The sequence below is a fragment of the Prosopis cineraria genome, unplaced genomic scaffold (genome assembly GCF_029017545.1).
Source record: "Prosopis cineraria cultivar Desert tree isolate PC_DT_omini unplaced genomic scaffold, ASM2901754v1 PC1402, whole genome shotgun sequence".
NCBI classification, from domain to species: domain Eukaryota; kingdom Viridiplantae; phylum Streptophyta; class Magnoliopsida; order Fabales; family Fabaceae; genus Prosopis; species Prosopis cineraria.
In genome coordinates, this window is record NW_026556727.1 from 1 (window position 1) to 20,895 (window position 20,895).

General features: G+C 32.5%; 1 protein-coding gene, 1 non-coding gene and 1 pseudogene across 2 annotated transcripts; 1 reads left to right on the plus strand and 2 right to left on the minus strand.

Moving 5' to 3' along the window:
- Window positions 1-588: 588 nt before the first annotated feature.
- On the plus strand, window positions 589-2,429 carry LOC129300037 (trafficking protein particle complex II-specific subunit 130 homolog; annotated as a pseudogene).
- Window positions 2,430-3,084: 655 nt separating this feature from the next.
- On the minus strand, window positions 3,085-3,156 carry TRNAQ-CUG (transfer RNA glutamine (anticodon CUG)). The gene has a single exon. It is a non-coding gene; the product is annotated as a tRNA-Gln (tRNA).
- A 5,988-nt stretch (window positions 3,157-9,144) lies between these two features.
- LOC129300038 (uncharacterized) lies at window positions 9,145-11,356 on the minus strand. The gene is made up of 3 exons (XM_054938559.1): window positions 11,118-11,356; window positions 10,874-10,928; window positions 9,145-10,504 (listed from the first exon to the last, which is right to left on the minus strand). Exon 3 carries the CDS (start codon window positions 10,380-10,382, stop codon window positions 9,498-9,500), a length of 885 nt encoding a protein of 294 aa, XP_054794534.1. The 5' UTR covers window positions 10,383-10,504; window positions 10,874-10,928; window positions 11,118-11,356; the 3' UTR covers window positions 9,145-9,497.
- Between the last annotated feature and the right edge of the window lie 9,539 nt (window positions 11,357-20,895).

Consider the following 20,895-nt stretch of genomic DNA (forward strand, 5'->3'; position numbering starts at 1 on the left):
TTGTACCACCAGGGAGGAAGATAAAATGGGGGCAGTGAGAAGAGATGTTGATTAGGTGTCCTTAAGCAGAATAAGTGCCACTTAAACATAACAAATTGCCACAACATCACGCCAAACCATACTTAACCAAAGTCAGTTAATGGGATTAGCCTGGAGAATTTATTTGGGTCTTTGTTTAAATTAGTGAATTTATTCGAAACAAAAGGCACTTTACCAGTATGAAACATTGAATAATACTTTTTTGAGGCCAGAATAAATTCTGTTCTATTGTAATTAAGTGCACAATCGGGAGTTGGCACACAGAACTAACTGATAGTTACATCACTAAGTGAGAAGTAATTCGACAATTTTCACATCAGATTTGATAAGTCTGATTGATTGACTTATTTTTATTTTGGTTCAGTTCAATAACTCGATGCATATAACAGCTGCTGATAACCCAGCTGATATATAAGCTCTTGTAGTTTACCAATTGGATGTGTTAGAAAAGCTCAGTCTGTGTTTTAAACCTGCCAAATTATAATTGCCTGTTCTCTATAATTCATTAGATGTTTTGTTATTTCAATAGGACATAATCTCTATTTGCAGAAGCAGCTCAGGAGAAACCGGATAGCATCTTAAATATCAAATATGGAATTTCTGGCGATAGAACCCTTGGTGCCCACACCTGTCTTGAATGATCTCTTGGAGCCCACAGTTCTCAGGACTTGATCTTCAGGAGTGCAATTACCTTGCAGAGGCCTGTGCTTGACCCCTGCCTACTGTCGGTTTTCTTCCCCTCCCTTCAATGGCCTAAGAGTCGGGCAACTAATTACAATGAAATGGGAGGGTTGAAAGATTAAAAGATTTAGATGAAGTTGAAGCTTCCAAACATAATGTAAGTTCCCAATAAAGTGAATATATACTGCTTCTTTACCTTTTGTTTGGTGTCTTTAGATCTTTGAGGAGCAGAATTTATCTTCTATTCTGGCTTTTGAACTTTAAACTTGATCTTATTTATGTGCACTTTTCTCACATGAAAGTGAAGACAGCTTGTTCTCTATCTCACCATTTTGGTCTTAACTGCAGAATCCTTCTCAACCGAGCTTATGTTTTGTTTGCCTTAAATTATCTGTAAGCGATTCAGGGATTCTGGTAACCAATTAAGGAATGGAAGAAAATCAATTTGGGAGGAGAGTGAGTGGAATTTTTGAATTTTCCGTTTCTGGAACAAAAGCGAATGGAAGAATAAAACTAGGAACTGATGAGCATATTCTAATGTGAAAAGAATTTTACGTTGATTATTATTGAAATGGCAGCTGAATTTGGGACCTGCTATATTAACCGCTTCAATGTTTAGTTACTTGTCTGTCTGGATTAACTAATTCTTCCCCTAACAGCGTTCAGTCCTCCAATCTAATAGAAAATTGTTTAAATATATTTCGGTCAAGACACGTTTTCAGGGTTGTACTTATTTGTGATTCTCAACAGGGTGAGGTGCTGTATGAGGTGAATGCCCAATCTGAGAGTTGGATGATAGCTGGGAGGAAAAGAGGGCATGTTTCTCTCTCCTCAAAACAAGGTAATGAAACATATAAAGTTATTTTGCAGAAGCCAATAGTCTGCAGGAATTTGCTCTGTGCCATGCTTTGTTAATAATTCATTATTGCATAATTATAGGTTCAAGGATCATCATATCAGTATTATGCATGCCATTGGTGGCTGGCTATGTCCGTCCTCCTCAACTTGGCTGCCGGATGTTGACCAAACAATATAAGCTGCAAACCAGCTGGTCCACATCTGGTCTGTGTGTTGCCGCCGGTACTTAGCTCATCCTTCTGTATTCCAGTTAATTCTTCGCCTTAGGAATAGTCTTTTACGAGGCTGGTTGAGTTTTTTTTTTTTTTTTTTTTTTTTTTTGGTTCCATCGAACTGAGAGAATCTTGTACTTCGAGCTTTATTTACATAGGAATGTGTTTTCTGTGTCTTACCCTTTTATGCTGATAGAAGTGAACAAACCTCCATGGTTGGATTTGGTTTGCTTAGGGCTTGTAGGCAGTGTTGGGGTCGACCCTGGTCCCATGTACAGTTTAATTTAGTGTTCTTGTATAATAGACATACACACAGTAACATTCTTTTGTCTGGTGTAAAATGATTGTAGTAATCAGGAACATTGAGGGGGAAGCTTTTAGTTTGTGTGACTCTTTATTAGAGCTGCGAGTTGATTAGCAGTTAAATTCAATTCATTTTATTAGCAGGGGGCTTGTCCTGTTTACTGTGTTCGCCTCCTTCTTCAAGTTTTGTAAAATTTAAATGTGAAGCTTTCTTCGCATATTTCTGAAATGGCCGTCTTTTTCTAAGTGTAGAACTAGAAGTCGTAAGGGAAATGTGGAGGATACACACTCGTCTATTTCAAGTGTCTCATAAATGTGTGAGAAAGAATGAGATAAGTAAGAACTGAGTGTATATGATGTTTTCCTCTTTTTATTCCCTTTTTCCCATTGCATGAATATGAATATATGACGAGGGACTTTTCATACTCTTTTTTTTAATTGCAAGTATAACTTTAATTTGTAATTTTTCTTAATCACAAGCATACATTGTAGCTTTTCTTTTGAGTTACTTTTAACATATTTTATCAAAAATAAAAAAAATCTTAAATTTTTTTTAATGATGTCTAAAAATTTAATGATTTTTTAATTTTATTCTTGTTAAATATATTTACTTTCATAATATACTCTCTTTGACTCTAACTAACTTTTAGTCGAGGATAAAGAAAAATTTGTGATAAAAAATTAATAACGACTCATAAATGAAATTAAAAAAAAAAGTATCTTTTTCATTTTTGTAAATGGGACTGAAGGAAGTATATCACTAAGACATTAGTTACTTTCTTCTAATTTTACCTTTTTACAATTTTTTATGAGTAGAGAGTAAAAACCATAGTTAAAAGGTAGTTAAAGTAAAAGCCAAATGTTTCTGTCATGGATCACGGCCCAAAAGGAGGGAGGGTCTTTCTTAATTCATCCAAAACCCAAATGCCAGAGTCACAAAATTAGAAAAGAAGGTCCCAACCCAAATGCCACTGTTCATAATCTGATAAAAAGGTCCCACCGAGATTTGAACTCGGGTTACTGGATTCAGAGTCCAATGTCCTGACCACTAGACCATGGGACCTGGACGTTTACCTGATGACAATATGACATTAATATAACTAAAAAACGCACACTATATTGGACGATAATTAAACATAACAATAAGTCAAAATTAATATATTCCATTCATCCATTCTTGTTCGATTCGATCTGCAAAATTCAAATGATTTCTACCTCGGCAAACTCGATTATTTTCCGTTCATTCTTATTGTATTGGGATCTGATCACTAATACAGGCCAACATTAATGGTCATGTTTGTGATAGTTGTTTTATATATTGTTTTCAAATTCGGAATGAAGTTATGGGTTTCAGTACCCATATTCACGAGAATTTTGCATGTACCAGCGTAAATTATTAAAATATTCCACCCCTTGATACATAAAATATATGATCTTTGCAAATATTATGAATTTTTTAAAATTAAATTCATGCTAGATTCAAGTTTTGTTGAATTAAACTAGATCAAATATAAATTTAAAAATAAAAACAAATAAAAAATATTCACATCATCATAAGAGTTTGGTGAGCTACTTCAAGACTTCAACATCAAATTAGACCTCAAAGCTTCATAGAATGCTAGCTTTGTGATATAGGAGTTACATCCTTATTAACTAAATCAACTTCCATTAACAAAATATTACAACGTCATTTATTATTAATTTAGATATTAAACTGGTAAAAACATATATCACACTCGAAGGAAATGTGATGACAATTTTGATATTTGAAGAATGACATTACTTCAGCAAATAATTAGAGAGCACTCAAACTCGATTATATAGGATGCTTTGATCAAAGATATTCCCATTCTTGTATCGGATGATTTAATTACCAACCGTTCCTAATTCATCATTAAGAGTGATGAAACACAAAGCTTCATGCCTTGGTTTTACTTTTATGAGACTACACATCTCGACAGGAACAATTTAACGGTCATCGTAATAACAAGAAAAAATACTCCCTTCATTTAAATTATAAAACACTTTAGGAAAGATTTAGCATTTCAAAATATTAAAAACTTTGATAAAAAATAAGGTTTCATTAATAATATTTTTTTAATATTATCCTTTTTATATATTTTTTCTTTTCAATATTCTTTTATCAATTGAGTATTAAATGAAGGATATTTTTAAAAATTATATTTTGTTTTAAAAAAATAAGGTTGTAAAGTATATTTAATGAGTTTTATTATTATGTGAGATTTTGTGTAAAAGTATTTCATAATTTGGGATGGAGGGAGTATTATTCTACACTAGATTTTAGTCTAAAAAACAAAAATTATTGGACCTCAATTTCATTGATTTTTTATGATACACGTTCTGAGTATTTTTTTTTAATGAAAATTTGAATATCTATTATGAAAACAAAAATAGGGAGAAAATAAGCTTACAAAACAAAGCAAAAATCACCTTTCATCATCCTCCATCTCAAGGAGTAACAAAAGTTGGAGGATAATTAAAGATTTTATAAACAGAGCCATGATTATGACATTTCTTAACAAAAAGGTCAGCAAAAAAACTAATATCCCAAGACTAAAATAATAAATAGATTTCAATCTTATGCATAGATTCAAAAGTTGAAATAATAATGTTCGTGAATGGCTTGTGAGTTTCAACCACTAGTACCACGCCACTCTAGTTTATATTTTAAATGGATTTCATATGAACGATAGCTAAGATCAATTTTGAAAGTAATCTTATCTTATTTTATCTTATATATTGTCAAAATTATCATTTGTTACTGTTCATCTAAGTTAGATGAACCGTGACAATATCTTTTTTAATTTCTTGTATGTTGAAAGATAATGTGGGACCTGCAATAAAAAATACGATGAATATGAGATTCATGTTAAAAACGATGAGACAATATTTATTACTTGTATTTTATGTATTACCTTCTTTAAAAATATAAAATATTTTTAATCGAATTTTACTCTTCAATAAAGTAATTATCTATTTTTAAATTAATTTTATTTTTTTATATTTACCTATATTAAATATTCTATAATAAATATAAAGTTACTATTAATATGAGTACTTTTTTTTAAAAAAAAGCAATAATTATATCTCGAAAGATTAAAAATACCTTACAATTTTTAACATTAAACTTCTCAAAAAATACCTTACATTTTTTAATAGAGGGAGTATGTATAAAATAATAAATTATAAAGTTGAAAAAATAATAAACTGTAGAATAAAATATAAATAGTATCTTCAAATAGTAAAATATTTTTTATTTGTAATATACACGCGTAAAAATTATAAATTATCTATACATATTGTAAAGTTTAATGGAATTTACTGTTTATTAACCCCATTGAACTTTTTGAAAAATACATCTTTTTAGTTGTTTTAAACTTTTATAGTTGGGAGAAGAATTGAGAAATTATAAGAATGCAATATATATAATTGATAAATAATATGAATATCAATCTTATATTTGAATCACTTTTTATAAATAATTGATGGTCTGTTTGATAAGTTTTTTCTGCATGAAAAATGGATCATTAATTATTTTTTCAATTTTACCCTTTAAATTTATAAATAGAGAAAAGATTTACATTTCAAAGAGAAATTATCTTTTAAATATGATGCATTTAATAAAGATAAATTATTATTTTTAGATAAAACTAATTATTTAACTATGTCTTTAATAAAAGTGAAGTGGTTAAAAGTGACTTATCTATAAAACTAAAGGGAGTACTATAATACTGGCCATGGTATTTACTTAATTTAAAATCATTTTTACTATATACATATTTTTATTTTTTTAAGGTTTGTCTATAATTGTAATTTACAAATACTAACATAAATTATAATATATAATTTATTATAGTATATATTTTATTTTTCTTAAGATGATGTATAGGCCAACAATTTGAAAAGAAAACAAGTTAATTATATTTTAATTTACAGGAGGAGAAAATTCAAAAAAAAATTATATTTTTTTAACATGCACAAAGCCCTGATGTATATTAAAAAGTTCCCTTTGTGATAATTGTAACATATTCTAAAATAGAGATTGCTGCTTAGATTTTTATTTACACGAGACAACTAGTAATGGATTCAAGAATATTTCTCAAGGGAAAATTTTTTTTTCCAACTAATTATGAGGGGGAAAACTTAGTAAGGAGTATATTTTTTAATTCATATAAATGAACAAGATATGATATTTTGAGTGCAGAAAAACAATATGTTTTGACTAAAGTACATATTTAGTCATTTAATTTCATTAAATATTTTTAATTATTTAACCTTAACATCATTAGTGTAATTAATAAAATATTTTTAAATATTGACATATTAAATTTAATTTTTAAAAATAACAATAATTGGTGTAAAAAATAGTTATTTAAAACTAACGGTATTAGGAGTTATAGAAATAAAAAATATTTTATAAAATTAAAAAACAAAGCTAAGATTTTAGATAAAATTATAAGACTAAAGTACATTTTAGTATTTTTAATTTTATCTTTTAAATATTAAAATATCCTGTGCATTGCTAGGTAAATAAATACAGTCAAAAATTATTGGGAAAAATGAAAAATAAATCCCTCCAAAAATTAAAAAAAATGGTCTTGCGAATATAATAATATCTTTTAAGTCTCAAGGACTTAAGTGTCATTAAATTTTTTAATAAAATGACAAGAATGCCCCTTAATTTAAAAAAAGTGAAAGAAATGGTGAGAAAGAGTTGTAAATATTTTAACCACTTTAATCATTTGCTAATCTAAACTTGTGAATTTCAAAACCATAGTTGTAGATGAAAAAAGCTTCGTTACACTCTGCTAATTGAAGAAAAATAGTGAAATAAAGTTGGAAATGTTCAAACTACTTTAATCATTTATTAAATCAGAGTTGTGAACTCTAAAACCAAAGTTGTGAATCAAAAAGTTTTGTTCCACTTTACTGATTGAAGAAAAATGATGAAAGCAATTTGTAAATGTTTAAATCATTTTAATTATTTGTTAAATTAAAGTTGTAAATGAAAAAACTTTGTTACTCCTTTTTCAAATTAAAAAGTATTTTTATCATTTTATTAAAAAATTTAATGATAGTTAAGTCTCTCCAGATGACAATATCATATTTTGTAGAACCAGATTATTATTTTCTTGTTTGGGGAAAATTTATTTGTCATTTTCCTAAATTATAACACGTATTGGACCAAAAAAATGGTTTGTACTTTAAACGGCTTTGAATGACGCTACACTGAATTCTATCACGTCTTTATGAGAAAAGGTATAATTTGGTGAACTAAGAATTGGAGCAATTTTCGACAGACTTCCTGACTAAACCACATTCCCTTTCATTATTTCTAATTATATCACCGAAATTAAAGAATTATAACTAAAATATTAATTTTATCTAAAAAAGAAAAAAAAATCAATCTACTCTTAATAAGTGCATTATAATAAAACATAATAATATTATACAATTTATATAACTAACCACACCCAGTGTGCCAACTGATAAAATAAAGTTTGTTATTATTGTTGTTGTACTCTTAGTAAATGCATATTGGAAATCACTTTATCAATTTCCTTATCATTTATTACCTTTTATTTTACTTATAGAAAATTACAAAAGAGTAAAATTGATATAAAATAATTAATAATCCATTTTTTTTATGAAAATGACCCGTAAAACGAGTTATCAATTTTTTCTAGTAACTTGTACTCCCTCCAATGTTTTGAGAAAAGTTATTATATTGCTTTGTTGATTAAAAAAAGGCATCGAAACTTTTCTAATTACGCTAATCAATCAAAGAAAGACAATAAATCATTTTTTTTTATTTATGCAAATGATTTCTCAAATATAATTTCATCTTTTCGTTTCACGCCTTGTAATTAGAATTTTTTTTTTTTTACTATTTCTGTAAAACACTTTATAAACAGGATTACAGTAAGAAGTACTCGGTTCCGTTGCCCATAGAAGCGTTGTGTTTTCAAACATTTCACAAGTCCTCACTCCAGAGTCCAGAGGTGTGAGATCCAGAAGCATATGCTAATTTGAAAACCCATATCATTTAAGAGGGGCATTGTACACTTTAACCCCATTTAAACATGCATTTATGAACATGTTTAAACAATCACAATCAATCTGGTACGAAAAGACAGTATCATATCTTCAAGCCCAAAACGCAATCAAGTTTATCAGCCTTAAATATTACACTGAGCTTAACACAATTTTTCTGCCACTCCTCACTAACCAACCTTTTTTAGCTTGGAAGACACAGACCAGCACCAAACCAGTCTTGAAACACAGTTGAAGACTGAAGTTTCACTCTCAAAAATTCAAAGATAGTGACTCCTCAACAGATCGCACTACTCTGCTGTCTTATCGCCTCACTTCGTCCACAAAGTCGCACTGTTTTTTTTTTTCCCCTCTTATCAATATTTTGGTGACGTCTTTAATTGTAGCCCGACCTCACATGCAGGTAAATGAAAAACCTCATGGGCCAGAGATTTATTAGACAGCGACACACTGTTACCTGGTTTTACCGCCGGTTGAGGCATTTAAGAGGAACTGGTTAAAATCATAATCGAAACATGATCAAACTGTTTAAAAACAAAATATTTCATTGATGGAAACATTAATTTAATGGTTTGTCAATTTAAACAAGCAACTTAATCCAAATTTCCATGTTTTAAATATTTAGAGAAGAATTTGAAACCACACAAATTAGATAAACAGCAAAAATCCAAAAATAGGCATAGTGACCACAAGTACTTTTGTATTTTTGCCCTTGGAAGAGCCCAAAATTTTGTTTTTCCAAAGCAACTGCTGGATACTCTTCATAAAATGAGTTGCAGCCTTGTCGGAATTAACGCCAGGTTACACTGCGTGTTTGGATTAGCATTTGTAAAATTAAAATTTTATAAATCAGAGTTTGTAAAATGACGTTTAGGTCAAAGTTGATCCAAATTGCGTCTGACCAAACCTAGATCATAGCCTTCAACATGGTTGAATGAAAAAAAAAATACAAAAATGTAAGGGAAGAGAGGAACTCTTAGAAAACAGCAAACAAATTTCATTTAAAGGTTAATCTTCCTATCCTGCTTCTGCGTATTTTTCAGTTCTATACAAAAATCAGGCATCAGTGAGTACTACTATAAGGTTGATGATAATCATATCATAATAACAACAATAGTAACCGTTTTCTTCCTCTTTAAATATTTGATATCTCCTCGCAAACGACTACAATATCCTCATCACCCATTGCCTTTTACCAATAAAACCCCTGGTTCGACTTCGCCTCCCCAGACACCCAAAAAAAGAAAAACTTTTATTATTATAAGTTGTAAATAAACCCCTTTTTTCATATGCCTATATCGCTTTTTATGTGTAGGTATTGCCACGTCATCAGAGTCTCCAGTCGAGGCGGACCTCCGGTGGCCCAACGACTTGCTGACTAGGCTTCCGGAAGGAGACGATGTGGCTGCTCACCATAAACGCCGTCACGCGCTCCGACACCCTGATGTCCTCCATCTTCAGTTCCTGCAACCTCCTCACGTACTCCGGCACGTGAAGTAGGTCCCAAACCACTCCCACTGCTCCCGGCTTCATCACCCTCACCACCTCCCCCACCGCTCTCATCCTCTCCGCCGCCGCCTCAGCGCTCCGGTGACCGAATTCCTTGCCGACTGTGTGTACGAACACCCCAGAGACCACCACATCGAAGTAGTCATCGGGAAACGGAAGCCTCCTCGCGTCTCCTTCTCTACACGTCACGTACTCTCCCACTCCTTCCATCTTCGCGCTCCGTAAGGTTGATAGTGTGGTCCGTTTCGACCAGTCAAGTCCCACGACCCGACCCGAACTCCCTTCTTTCTTGAGCTGCGTCGCGACAGCGTTAAGAAGGATACCGCGGCCGCAGCAGCCCAGGTCTAGGGCTAGCTTCACCGACGACCAGTCGCTGACAGTGGAAACAATCCGTTGGGCCATGTCGTAGTGGAGCGGGACAGAGGAGTAGAAGAAGTTGGCAGCGGCGAAGAAGAGGCAGAGGGCGGACAGTGCAGTGACGGAGCCGGTGAAGCCGGCGATGAATCGGGCGGAGCCGCTGGGCACGGCGGCTATTGAGAGCAATAGCTCAAAGAAGGCGCATATGGGGTTGAAGTAGAGGAGGTAGAGTACGGAAAGGATGGAGAAGAGGATTGCTTGACATAAGAGGAAGATTAGGGTCTGCCATTGGTCCATTCCGTAGATCGCGTAGATCTGCGTCCAGTCTCTACTCGTTGATTTTCCCATTGATTTTCTTTTTTCAAAGTGTAATAGAGAGGTTCTTCGACCTTTATACTCTGATCAGCCGGTTTTGCAGGCGAAATTTCCGGATGCTCTGCAGTTATTCAGCGCGGGACTGAATGAAAGCTCTGCAATTGACAGGAGCAGTGTTAGTGAACGATGTATCAAGTTTCTTAATCAGGAGATTTTCAAAACAGAATGGAAATTCTTCAATTTAAAGAAGCAGCAAATTTTCTTCATCAGAAAGGTTTCGCCGGCGCCAAAGAAGAAATTCCGGGCTCCATTTTCCGGCAAAAACGAACACAAGTACAAAAACCACAGATGCTCGCACAAATGTAATGTGCAAAGGGGACGACCTAATCAAACCGATTCAGGATTCGCCTTCATTTATTCTCACTCAAGCATAACAATTGGGGTTCTTATATTTTCTTTTTTCTGTGAGAACAGTAAAACCAAAGCAAGTACACTGAAAAAGCGTATTCAATTGTGCCACTTACAGTTCCGAGGCTTGGATTTGTGCAGAGAATATATCAGATGATTCAGATCCATGAGCTGCAGAAGAAAAACACAGGACAAAATCACTGCCAAGCTCTACTGTTACCCAAAAGAAGACACCAACACAGCTACAACGTGAAAGAACAACAAGAGACTCTCCTCGTCATATTATATCATTCACCACACGCGTGTCAGAGAAGGTACCAATAAGAGGAAGAAAACGAGATGAAGATGATGACACAATACCAGTTATCTAGTTTCTTTATGGAACGCGCTTTGTCTCGTCGTTTAGCGTTGAAAATGCGAGAGAGAAGCCGAAAGAGCTCAACAATTCGGGAAACGCAATACCTATTATGCCGCCATTGATCACTCTGAGACAAACGAGCACGAATTACGAGGGAGGAGATAGAACTGATGAGGAAGAAGAAGAAGAAGAAGAAGAAGAGGGTGGGTGAGAGAGAGAGAGAGAGAGGGAGAGGGAGAGGTTTTGGTTTGGCGCATGCGTCCTCATATAACGAGAGAGAGAGAGTATATGTAAAGTGTGCACGGTGTTGGAAGGTGAAAACCTCGAGGGTTTACTGGTTCACCGGCTTACCGGGTCACATGTTTTTTTTTTTGGTAAATTAATCTCTCTAATAATAAATTATATTTTTTTTCTCTTGTGGCCAAATAAATGAATGAATCTTGCAAGCAATTGTCAAAGTTTTGATCTTTGTTCTTCGTAACGTAATAATTGACCATCATCTCCCTGTAAATGTTTAGATCTCCAATATAATGCAATTGAACCTTTTTCTTTGATGTGTCACAAAAGAAAAGCGAAACGGAATGAGATCTTTTGTAATATTTAAGCATGGAAATAATGTGAAGGAGAAATAACATTGTGATTTGCGAACATTTATTTTGGAAAAAACTGTGATAACAATTTTTGATATTTTGTATTTGCGTAAATTCATTTCCACGTGTATAATTTTTGTGAATATGCGTGTTTCGTTTAATGGGAAATGAATGGCCATGACTCTATGATTGTATTGCCAAAGGAAAAAAAAAAAGAAAAGGAAATGAATGACTAGGATATTATTATTAAACAGTTACGTATTTTTTATATTTAGATCATGTAACACAGCTTAACAGTAAAAATATAAAAATTTTATATAAGTCCAGTCTTTATTGCATTCAATTTAATGTAATAGTTAAAAAAACATTTAACGATATCGGAATATTTTTCTATGTAAAAAACTAAAGGAATGTCTCAAATTCAAAGAATGAACTAATGAATTGAAAACATAAAATTATTTATAAAAAAAGCACTCACGCAGAGCATTCAATTTTTCGTATGTTCTTTTTAAATTTCAATGTACTGTTAAATTCATTAATTCAAAATTTCTCTCTTCAAGATAATTTTTTAATTAAATTGCAGATATTAGGCTCATATTTTTTTTATATTTTCTTGTTTGAAATACATTATTTTTTATGTACTCTATAAGCTTTTAGTTATTATATGATTGATACTAATTGATATGCTAATATAATTGTGATAATGGTTTTATTAAACAAAGGCAATATCTTTTTATTTATGCGGTACCTTCTCTCATAAATGTCAAAGATCCTCATGTTTAGATTTGATCCTACTCTCTACTTCGTATTCTCAACAAGCTTGTCTCTATTTTATAGCAAGAAAATCATAATAAATCATAACTAAATTAAGCAACAAACTTTATCATCACTGCAGAGGAAATCATCAATATTTTCAATGTATAATATATAATAAGGAAAATATATCTTTTGGTTTCTACATTTTGTTGGTATTTTGCTTCTGTCCTTACTCTTTTTTTTTTATGTTTTGAATCCTTACACTTTTATTTTTTAATATTTTAGGTTCCTAAATGAATGAAATAAACAAAATATAGGGACCTTAAATGAACGTAAAATATCAAAAAAAAATGTAGAAACTTAAAATGTCAAAAAAAAAATACAAAGACGTATAGTAAAATATGAAAAAAATACAGGGACTAAAATGTATGTGTTTCCTATATAATATATAATAAGATGCATTTTCTCAAACTTCGTATGATATATGATATTTCTTGTTGAAATAATAAATTTAATTTGTATCATGAAATCAATGCATTAGAAAATTGTTATAAACTTGAGTATAATTGCAGATTAATCAGGACTTAAGAGAAAAGCTTTTGAATGCTTGATGTGCTAATTGGGATATGTTATAAATGTCAGGAGACAATGGAAAAGCCTGGAAACTTTTATAGGGGAAGGTTATTTGCTTGGGATTCAAACTAAGTAATCAATACATAACCTACTTTATTGATCTTTTTCCTCAGCCCATGTCTGAGATCTCAACAACACAAAATATACCACTTATTCTATCAAAACAAAACAGCAAACAAAAAATTTCCACTTTATTCTTGAACCGCCTCCCCATTTCTCACAAAATATTTCTTTCATGTCAATTCTATTCTGATTTTTTTTATCATTTAATTAGCTGGGTTGCAAGGGAAATTTGAAATAGATTTCTACGAATTTTTATTGTGCATGAGTGTCATTTTATTGGATGCTATTTTGTTTGAGATATTATTAGACATTAAGTTTGGGCACGCTTTTTAATAAAGATTCAAATTACTGCTAGCAATGTTGTGTGAGACACTAGTACAAAATATTAAATTTATACCCCCATATTTACACCAATTATTGCGCCTATGGTGTAAAAATTAGAGGTGGTGGCAATTTCATAAATAAATTTTTTTTCACCAATATCTACACCAGATATACCTCTAAACCAGTGTAGATAGAAACATCTACACCGGTTCCAATTACACCCGGTGTAGTTACATTAATATCTACACCGGTTCTTTATTAAACCGGTGTAGATATATTTATTTTTTTAAAAAATAAATTTCTGAATCCATATCTACACCGGATTGCTTTGTTAACCGGTGTAGATATATTTAATATTTATTTACTAATTTTTTCTTTTTTTATTAACTTATCTACACCGGTTTGAAACAAAACCAGTGTAGATGTCTTTATTTTTTTAAAAAAATAAATTCTGAACCCATATCTACACCGGTTTGCCTTGTTAACCGGTGTAGATATTGCATTCTCCGTCTCTTCTAAACAGCACACTTCATTTGAAAATTTCATTTTTCAAAATTTTTGTCACTCGCGCCGAGAGAGTTCATCGTCTTCTAACCCTTCTCGTTTAGGTTTTGTTTCCAAATCTCTATTACTTTGATCTTTCTCCCACTTATCTCGTTCCTTTGCTCTTCTTCCTTCGGCCTGTGCTGTCATTTTGCATCGTCGGTGGCTGTGGGTTGATTGTAGTTGGTAGAGATCGTTCCCTGTGCCAAATTCTTCGAATCCCCTTTCCCTTATCTGCTAAAATCTCTTCTGCTGTTGAAACACTAGGGCCGAGACGTCCTTCGCCGCTGGTGATTGGTTTGGCGTGCGTGGATAAAGCTTCATCCTTCCCTGTTCATGGCTTGATCGTGAAATCCTCCTTCCTTTTCATGTTGTTGTATTTCTAAGGTCAACAGCTTTAATTTGATCCTTTCTTTATTGTTGTGGATTGAGATTAATTATTTATTGGATGCTTGCGTTATGTCTGAAATCTTGCTTATATTGTGTTTGAAATTTTTCCCTTCTTTTCTCTGCTAATCCGTGTATATCTTGGGGTAATGTATTGATTGTTTGTTACAACCATCTGAGGGCTTGGCCAAATTGCTATTTTTAATTTTTATTTTTATTAGAACTAAACTAGGTATTTTTACTTGATTTTAAATTTAAAGGAATTGGGTTGTGCATATATAAATTTTATTAGGGTAGTTTATTTCTTGTGAATTAAATTATTGTGATGACATCATTATTAATTTATTTTCTGTATGCTGGTGGAGTGCTGATAAAGGCTTAAGGCCATTAGGCATTGCATGTGACTTTATTTTATTTAAATGATATTATTTTTTTCTTATATTTTTAATTGTAAATTTATTGAAAAGTCCAACTTTTAGGGGAGACTCTGCCAAATATTTTTTAAAATTATTGTTTTGTCCCTCCTTCTTTATAGAAAGGGCCAACAATATATAGTTGACTTCTTTTTGTCCCTACTTATTAGATAGGAGGGAAGTCAATTCTAAAAAATATTCTCAAAAGATTGAAAATTTTCAAATTAAATTGAAAATTATTGTGTTAGCATGCTTCTTTCTTATTTTTTTTAATATATAACTCTTTGTCTGGCCCTATCAGAATGGATTCAGTAATAATCCATGAACTTTGTCGTGTTTTAGGAAGACAAATTAAATGTGGATCGTAGTTGGATAGATGCCAAACGAACGAGCGCAGAGTATGGTAATGGGGTTAAGGGGTTTTTGGAATTTGCTCAAAGCAATGCTGAAGAAGATAGTGGGAGGTTTTATTATCCTTGTAGGGACTGTTTGAATGAGAGGCGACTAAGTGTAGATAAGATATACGAACATTTAATTTGTGAGGGGTTTCTCAAAAGTTATAAAGTATGGATATGGCATGGTAAAAGATTGAATATACCGATGCCGAGTACATCTCAATCGCGGCATGTTGATGTTGTTGTTAATGATGATGAGGATGATATAGTTGATCGATTAGAGGACATGATTCGTGACGTGGGTAAAGAGGCTTTTGAGCAATCCCAAGCATACAATAATATGTACAGTGATGCAGAGACACCTTTATATCCAGGGTGCGAGGAATTTAGTTTGTTGAAAGCAGTATTGGAATTGGTAAATTTGAAAGCTAGATCTGGGTGGAGTAATAAGAGTTTCACAGAAATGCTTGAGTTATTCAAATTAATGCTTCCAAGAGAAAATGTATTGCCGGTTCGTTACTATGAGGCAAAGAAAATTTTATTTATAACATGTATGATTTATTAAATTGGTTATTTATTGTGTTTTATTCATATTAGAACATGTTTTATTTATTAGTTATATCACTGATGATTTTTACTTATTGTCTAAACAGGAACATGGAGGATCGGAGTGTTAATCAAGACCAGCCTGACACTTCTACCCCGATCGTGTCTACCAGTGGTGATGACTGTGTGACTATTAGTCCTCAAACTGTGGGTAGTAGCCAATCTACATGATCCAGGAGGCCTAGAAGTGGCACGCGATTAAGAGAGTTAGCTCTAAGTCGAAGCAGAGGCGAGAAGATTCCGATTTAGTTTGATAATAATTGGAAGCCAATCGGGCCTAATGGGGCTAAGTTTACTAGTTTTTTAGGCCTCCAAGCTCGTAGCAAGCCAAGTATATTGGCACCCACATGGGATGATGTCCCAGAATGAGTGAAGGAACAAATATGAGAAGCCATCAATGTATGATAAATGTGCTTTATCACTTGTTATCATTATTTGTTACTGATTATTATGACTATATCATTAACTATTGCAATGACATGTATTGCAGGTCACATACGATGTCCCCATGAGTATAGACTTTAAGCATAGGTTAATGACCTGGGCCTGTGATTGTTGGACGGGTTTCAAGACATCACTAGCTAAAAGATTTGTGCATATTAAGGTGCCAGAAGGACAGCCATGGCCTAATCCTTGTACCCAATACACATTTCTCGATGCAGCTACTTTCAAAGAATTTGTTAGGTTTCGAACTATGCCAGATGCTCTAGTGAATTAGATTATTTTAATTTATTTTTTTGTTTATTTTAGTTATATATCATTATCTTTATTAGATAATGAATATTTTGTAATTCTAATTCACAGGAAAAGAGGAGAAAGGCACAAGAAGTTAGAAGGAAGAACAATTGCCCCCAAACAAAGTCTCATGGCGGTTATGTATTAGCCGACAAGGAATTGATAGATGCCAAGAGGAGGAAGAGAGAAGAACAAGCTCAATCAGATCCTTCTATTCTACTGTCTCCACCATCTCCAATATGCCGCGATGAGAGATGGATTTATGCCCACAAGAAGAAAGACGGGTCCTTTTCAAGTGAGCATGCTTGTGAGGTCGCTCAGAAAATTGTAAGTACAATTGTCATTTGTAATCTTATTTTAAATATCAAATATTACTAATTAATTATTATTTGTATGTTACAGGATGAGCTTAAATAGAAGCAATTCGAGAGATCATTCATCCTAGAGGGAAGAAATGATATCCTGGCTATTGCTACGAGAAAAGGAGAGCATCCTGAACGTGTTTCGGAATTTGGATTAGGGGTGAGTATAAGAGATGTATTTGGACCACCTTAAAAATGCCATTTTTTAGGACTCGTGACTAGGGAGGAGTTGGATGTGATGTTAGCTCAATCAAAGGCTGAGGCAAGGGCTGAGGCTGAGGCTACTCTTGAAGCTAAGCTACAAAAGATGAAGGAAGAAATGATGATGATGATGATGAGCTCAATCAAGGAGCCAAGTGGCCCACAGACTCACTCCCCTGCTTGTCTTCCGAGCACTAAAGGGAGCAATATCGTTCTACTTCCTTCAGAGGATGACCCTGCTCTAGAATGTGAACTATGCTACTTGTATGTGGAGGATCCAGAAAGACGCTTAGTAGCACACGGTTACATCCACGAGGGGTCAAAATGCCACTTTCAGGAAGTTCAAGAAGATGTTGTCAAGGTCATTGTTGAAGAGGTAAAAATCGATGATGCTTCTATCCCATTCCCCACTGATGAGATCAAGACAGTGAAAGATGCTAAGGGTACTTTTTGCTTATGGCCAAAAAAACTTGTTGGGAAGCCTCAAGATCCAGTAACAAATTTTATTAATTAATTTTAATGACTTCTTTATATTTAAGAATATGTTACTAATTTTTTATTTAACAAGAAACCCCATCGTCCCATAAAGTGGGTCAAAAGCCACAATTGTTTGAGCTAAGTCTATGGGATCGATTTGTATTGATGGCATATGGTGGATCATTTCCACCTCGGTGTTTTAAAGCGAATCTTGATCTTGCTGGCTTAAGCAACTATGAAATCTTTGTTGAGAATGAGGACCTCCGTCGGATTCTCATTGATACTGACCTAACTATGGCGAACATCCAAATTGAGATGATATAAGTGTCTTCTTGTAAATTTAAATGAAATTAAACAATTCAGCTTTTTAAACTAACTTGTTTTAATTTTTGTAGGTTTTTGCATCAATTGCTAGTTTCCTCAGGTAAAGACAAACAATACGGATTTCTTTGCCCATGTTACACTAATGATAAAGAGACCACCAAAGAGGCAAAGGAGGCTTATATGAATCAGAGGCTGAGTGAAGGCAGAAATGAGTGTTATTTTTTCATGTTTCTCTATCTGTAAGTAAATATATTTGAATTTATTCATAATGGTATCGAATATTTACCTAAATGACTTTTTTTACAGTACACACTGGCAATTGATAGTGTTTTCGATGAAGAGCAATTCTATAATCTTTTTATGCTCTTTGCATCGTAAACTCAATCCGACGATGAAGAAATCTTGCGAGCAGTAAGTGTGCTTAAGGAGTCTTATAATAAAATGTTTTAGTCATTAAGTTACTAACTATGTCATGTTAATGATAGGGCTATAAGGATTGGCCAGCAAGTCCGGTTGGGTAAGGCCCCACGTGATGTCAAGGATCCTACATGGATAACACCAAAGGTAACAAGTTATACATGTTTTTATTTTATGTAATTTTAATGATAGAGCCTTCTTTCAGTATAATTATGACAATGCTGTGTTATTCCATAGAGCCGTCGACAACCCCCTACTAATTTGTACGGCTTTTATGTGTTGAGACATGCATACAATATCATCACCGCTGGCTTGACTGAGTTCACTGAGGAGGTAAATGTAATTTTAGATATTTTTTATTTTTCTTCTAATATAATTACTGATTTAATTCCCTTATCTCTAATCTTTTCAGATGCTCAATGATCCATCTCCATTTTCGGATTCAGAGATCCATCAAATAAGGCAACATTGGAGACTCTTCATGTTCGATCTTTATAATAATCATCCTTTGAAAGAGTGAACTGTGTAGTTGTAAACATTAGTAAATATAGTTATGTGTATGATTAATTAGTTGACAATTTATATTTTATGTGTTTGAAATTGTACATAATTTTAAATTCATTTGATTTAAACAATATACGATTGTCTGGCTGGCTAATTGTTATTTGGCTATTATATGTTTGATTAATGCAGGATTTAAATTGCAACCTATAATGGTTGGGGTAAATGAAAAAAATAAAAATTTTTTTACTTAGAAAACAAATATCTACACCGGTTATTGAAATAACAAGTGTAGATATATTATTATCTACACTGGTTCAACGAATAATCGGTGTAGATAATAATATATCTACACCTGTTATGACAATAACCGGTGTAGGTATATTATTATCTACACCGGTTCAACGAATAACCGGTGTAGATATATAGATTATCTACACTTGTTATATTTATAACCGGTGTAGATAACTTTTAAGAAAATTATATATATATATTCATAATTGATGTTATCTACACCGAATTTTATAACCAGTGTAGATATATTTGTTAACTACACCAGTTAAATAACCGGTGTAGATAACTTCATGATATCTAAACCGGTCTTATCTACACCGGTTATTAAACTAGTGTAGATAAGCTATTTTAACTGGTGTAGATTTTCCTGTATGTACTAGTGAGACTAACCTTTTTTGCTAAATTCAATTTATTGGTAGGTTTTTTATAATTTAATTCCATCCTCATTCAATTAATTTACCTCCAATCCCTTCGTGTCCATTCCTTGATATATAAGACAAAGTTAATCAATTTCATGTATATTAAAAAATGATAGTTATATTTTTAAAAATATAATTTTTTTTAATTTTACCCTTCCTTGCAATTAATAACAATAATAAATTTTCGTATAGAAATTCATACAAAAATAAATAAACAATTAGTGAAACTTGAAAAAAAAAACATTAGCTACTCTAACCTTGTCTTATATTAAAGATCAAAAAGATTTTTTTAGAGCTCGTCTTATATTAAAGATAAGAGGGAGTACTTCCAAAAAAAAAAAGAAATTTTTAGGGAAAAAAGTGTGTAAAACTCATAATTTGAAGTGAGAGTCGAAAGAAAATTTTATCTTTCAAGGAAAAAATAACAACGACAAGAGGTAGTAGCAGGAATGTCCAGGTACAAACTAAAATTTACATGCATGTAAATGAATATAGCTCTGGTATCCACTATCCACGCTAGGAACTCCAACTACGTGGATCATGACGAGACAAATTTGCAGAGTTTTTGCGAAATTTCCAATCTCGTAAACTTGAACATGAAAACGAATACTCATAATATTGCTTTTTTACCAATAAAAGTCAATTTTATTAATATGGAAAAAAATATTGCACTCACTAATACTGGCAAAGCCAAGAAGCAAAAAACAAAAAAAAAAAAAAAAGAAAAGAAAACCTGCAGCAACAAAAAAACAAACAGTAAACAAAACATACATAGTATTCAAAGAAAGCAAAACTTCATTACCCAATCCTGCTTCTGTCTTACCTCTCGACCAAAAATATGTCCCAATCCATCTTCAGCAATATGGCAAGTGGTCGTAAACTCGTAATATTATTTTTGAGAATCCGGCTCCGGATAATAAGAAATTATTAATATTTAGATCATTTACCATGTATATTACAGGTTATAAAGTTGAAAAATAATCCACGGCATTGTTGGAGTTTTTGCCTGGTATGTTCTTTTCTTAGCCTGAAGCTTTGAAAGGTGATTTATTATATTTTTTATAGTGTATTGATAATTATAAGTTTTATTTTTTCAAATACTATTTCGCTCAAGCCATTAGCTCCTCGGAGTATATTTTTTCCCTCTCGTTTTTTTTTTTAAATTTAGAATAACGATAAAAAGTTGCTGCAAAATAATGATGATGACAAACAGAAAAAGTCAATCTTCAATCCGATTGTTCGGTGACAGTATAATTTTGATTTCTTCCAGATTAAAATTACTTTCTTCTCCTTGCCGATGTTTGACCGAAGTCACCGAACCATGTACATTGGTGAGATAA